Source organism: Microtus ochrogaster, chromosome 4, assembly GCF_000317375.1.
Source record: "Microtus ochrogaster isolate Prairie Vole_2 chromosome 4, MicOch1.0, whole genome shotgun sequence".
Classification (NCBI taxonomy): Eukaryota; Metazoa; Chordata; class Mammalia; order Rodentia; family Cricetidae; genus Microtus; species Microtus ochrogaster.
Genome location: NC_022011.1, coordinates 52429179 through 52433650, shown reverse-complemented (window position 1 = coordinate 52433650; position 4472 = coordinate 52429179). Strand labels below are relative to the sequence as shown.

The following is a 4472-nucleotide window of genomic DNA, read 5'->3' as shown; positions in this document are numbered from 1 at the left end:
TTGTAGACCAGGCTGGTCTCGAACTCACAGAGATCCGCCTGCCTCTGCCTCCCGAGTGCTGGGATTAAAGGCGTGCGCCACCACCGCCTGGCCCCATGTATAAACTTTTACAAGCTAAGATAATGCATAGCTGTAATCTTAAATTACGTACTCTTCCTACCCCTGATCCACAAATAATGCTTGTATGTATATATGTTTCGGTAGTTAATGCCGGAAACAGCAAATAAAGGTTGAAAGCAACCTTATGAAATGAATATCTACTATGGTGTTGAAGACTACATGTGAATATCACTTGATAGCATTTATTCACTTGTCCGGGCCAGTTGGAGTCAGTGACTTCAACCCTTGTTAAACACTGCTAAAGATTTCTGTGACGTATCCCTCCTCCTCCTCCATGTGATGCTTTCTGTACTGTTCAGTAAAAGAAAGAGAAAAACCCTTTGTTAGGGACAAACAGACACATACAGAGAGGGACAGAAACAGGGATAGACAAATTCAGAAGGCAATATTCATGTAGACACAGATTCAGACTCAAACAACTGTAGATGGATTTTTCTTTGGGCCACCAACTCACCAAAAAACAAACAAACAAACAAAAACCCCAAAACAAACAAAAAAGCAAAAAAAAAAAACCAACAACAAGAAAATCCAGATTATAGAGACTTATTATTGATTATGAAAGCTCTGCCTATATTTTAGGCTTGTCCCATTAGCTCTTAGAACTTAAATTAACCCATTTCTATTCATCTGTGTGTAGCCACGTGACTCATGGCTTTTACCTCTCCTCCTGCATGTCTTGCATCCTCTCTGTGTCTGGCTGATGACTCGGCCTTTCTTCCTCCCAGAGCTCTTTCTGTCGAGAAGTCCCGGCTATTCCTTCTGACTATTGGCAATTTAGCTTTTCATTAAGCCAGTCACAATGACACATCTTCATACAGCGTAAAGAAATATTCCACAACAGACAACAGACAGGGATGATAGAAGACACAGGGAGAGAGAAGTAGAGAATTCAAATCTCCCTCTGTGTTAAATTACATCAAGAGGAAGTATTTTTAATTTCTTCTCCTTAATGCTGCTGAAACTTTTTGGATGCTCTGAAGCTATCATTAATGTGTTCAAGCCAACATGTAGCACTGGCTTGCCTGGAACTCACTATACAGACTGGCTGGCCTGAAGTTCCCAGAGGTCTACTTCCTGAGTGCTGGGATTAAAGTTATGAACCACTACCTCTGATCCAATTAGATATTTTTAAAATGCATTTTGAGGATCTAACTCTGATCTCTGTGCTTTTAAGGCTAGCACTTTACTGATTGAGATGTGTTTTCCCTGCCCCCACCTTTTGTTTTGTTTCATTTTGTTTTTCAAGACAGGGTTTTTTCTGTGTATCCCTGGTAGTCCTGGAACTCACTCTGTAGACCTCAAACTCAGAGATCTGCCTGCCTCTGCCTCCCAAGTACTGGGATTAAAGGCGTGCACCATCATGCCCAGCTATTATTGTTTCTTAACATTTTTCAAGCTTGTGGTATCTCTTCTTCTTTTCTTTAAAAGATTTATTTTCATTTGTGTATGGGTGTGTATGTGTTACACTTGTGGGGTAGAGGACAGAAGAGGGCATCAGATGCCCTGATTGTGAACCCCCTGATGTGGGTGCTGGTAACCAAACTGGATCCACTAGAAGAGCAGCAAGTGCTATTTACTGTTGAGCCGTTTTCCCAGCCCTGCTTATGGTATCTCATGCTTTTGGCTTTTCTCTGAGCTAGCAACTCAGAGATGAACTCTCATGTGCCAACTGTCCTGGGTGCTGACTGGCCTCTGTGCCCTGTACTGACAGTTCCTGTCCTGATACCTGTGGTTCTGTATCTAAGCGCAGGATGGCACCGAGGTGGTGGTCAAAGAGGTTCTACCAGGGGACAGTGTCCACAGCCTCCTCAGCATTCTGGACGTGATCACTGTAAGTACCTCCTCCACCCCCCACCCGCCATAGGAGCCCAAGCATCTCTGGCCTGCCCTCAAGGCCTGTTCTTCCTGTCTTGCTAGACAGTGAGTTGCTTATTGTTAACGACTGCGTCTCTGCAGTAACACAGTAAGAGGGGTTGTCTAGGATGAGAACAGCTCTCATTTGGTAGTTAAGGAGGTGTCCGTCTGTGGGAACAACTTTGACTTGTATTTTAGGTAGAATGTATTTAGTAAGGCTTCAGTGGGCCTTTCTATTTCTTCTTCGTCTGTCTGTCTTTCTGTCTGGTTCAGGATCTTGCTGTGTTAGCCCAGACTTGCCTCACAGTCTTCATCCCCTCTCGTGGTCCCAAAACACTGGGTTACAAAGTGCCAGACATTTTCCACTCTTCATTTTTTTAAAAAATGGTTTTTCTTCTTCTCTTTTTAAATATTTATTTATTATGTATACAATATTCTGTCTGTGTGTATGCCTGCAGGCCAGAAGAGGGCCCCAGACCCCATTACAGATGGTTGTGAGCCACCATGTGGTTGCTGGGAATTGAACTCAGGACCTTTGGAAGAGCAGGCAATGCTCTTAACCTCTGAGCCATCTCTCCAGCCCTTAAAAAATGGTTTTTCAAGACTGTCCTGTAACTCCCTCTGTAGACTAGGCTGGCTTCGAACTCACAGAGATCCGTCTATCTCTTCCTCCCAAGTGCTGGGATTAAAGGCATGTGCCACCCCCACCCAGCTTTCCTCTTTTTATTCTTTATTGTATTTGTTCACACACAGAAGTGAACAGAATCATCACACCAGCCCGTACGTCTTTTATCAAATGGGACTAAGGGTGTATACCTCCATGCCTGCCTAATTACTTTTCTAGTTGCTATGGCAAGAAGAGCTAAGAAAAGCAGTTTGGGCAAGTTTTAGGTTTGTTTCTGTTCACCGTTTAAAAGTACAGTCCGTCATGGTGGAGAAAGCGTGGCGGCAGGAGAGGGGTGTCCACAGTTGTTACGCAGAAAGACGAGTGCCAGTATTCTGCTCACTTTCTCCTTCTTACCATCTGAGAGCTTAGTCTTGGCATAGTGCTGCCCACATCCAAACCTTTCTAGAAGCATTCTTATAGACATACACTGGAATGTGTTTCTGTGGTGATTCCAAATCTAGTCAGCAGTGATGACTAATTATCACCGCTCCATTCTTCTGGACTGTTACTGTGTCTCAGAGCAGCTAATAGAACCTTGTTTGGGTGGATTCAGCACCTGGAGTCCAGGCTTTTGTATAGGATCACACTAGAGTCTTCCTTGGTGGAACCCACTGATGAAGCCCTTAGCTGCGTGCTTGTCACTGAAGCAGCAAATTCCTTGCATACGCGGTGATGTCTTATATGTCTACACTGCTGCCTATCAGTGAATGCGTTGTCTTATTTGGTGGCCAAGAGGCAGAGATGGGACCCCTGTGTATTGCTGTGTCCCATTTGGCCTGAGTTGGGAAGGCTGCTTGTCTGAGGAAAAGAGACACCCACTTTTGAGCAAGGCAGAATTGCCTGTGAAGACGGATGCTCAGCTTTGAGGAGGCTGCTGACATGGGTGTGCGGGAGAGCAGAGGCTAGCCAGCCTTTCCCCCCCGAAGCTCAGAGGTAGATATTTTAGCTTTATAGGCTATATTGTCTATCAACAGTGTGTAGATTAGTGAGTGACAGTGTGCCCAAAACACTGTTTCCAAAGCAGGAAGGTTTGAGCCCTGTGGCTGAGATAGGACCAGTGGCTACATGTCAGGGGTTTATGCTGGGTATTTACTCAGGATAGCACAAGACATTCTGGTTGCTGGAAAAGTCCTTGACTCAACTGGTAATTACAAGGATTAATTATGAAAAGAAAAATGCCATTTAAAACCAGGGTCCAGTAGGCATGATGGCACACTCCTTTAATCTCAGCAGTCGGAGGCAGAGACAGGAACAGAGGCCACAAGCTTGAAGACCTGCTAGCTTGGAGTAAGCTTCACAGAAGCAGAAATAAGACAGATCCTGACTTACAGGTGTAAGGAGAGAGTCGATACCCAAATGCTGTTCTCTGGCCTCCACGTGCACACTGCTCTTGTGCTCACACGTATGCTCGTGAATGGACACACACACACTCATGTATATGGTCCAGGCTGTCAACTGGGGAGTCTATGCAAGAGACAGGACAGAATAAACTGGAAGCTCCTGGTTCTTTGTGTTTTTGAGACAGTATTGTTCTGAATCTGTTTGCCTCTATTTCCCAAGCACTGAGATTATCATGTCTACCATTCCTAGCAGGCCTCTGTCTTAATCATTGGGATTATGACCATTTATATCCTTTGAGAGAGCAGAGATAAACATCGTGTATTGAATGAAAGCAAAAAAGTCCACTGATTCTGTCCTTGAACCTCTTTAAACTCAGAATAAGCCATAAGCAACATAGCAGAGGCAATGAGAATTAGATTAATATTCAGACTTCATTTAAGATCCCAGATTAAGCCGGGCGATGGTGGCGCACGCCTTTAATCCCAGCACT

General features: G+C 44.4%; 1 protein-coding gene across 2 annotated transcripts in view; it reads left to right on the top strand.

Moving 5' to 3' along the window:
• Positions 1-4472, top strand: part of Pnpla7 (patatin like phospholipase domain containing 7) — a 77692-nt gene that overhangs the window by 9157 nt on the left and 64063 nt on the right. For both annotated transcript variants that reach the window (XM_026778891.1, XM_005346358.2), the window contains exon 8: positions 1871-1951. In XM_026778891.1, coding sequence (XP_026634692.1) covers positions 1871-1951 — 81 coding nt within the window. The remainder of the gene's footprint in view (positions 1-1870; positions 1952-4472) is intronic.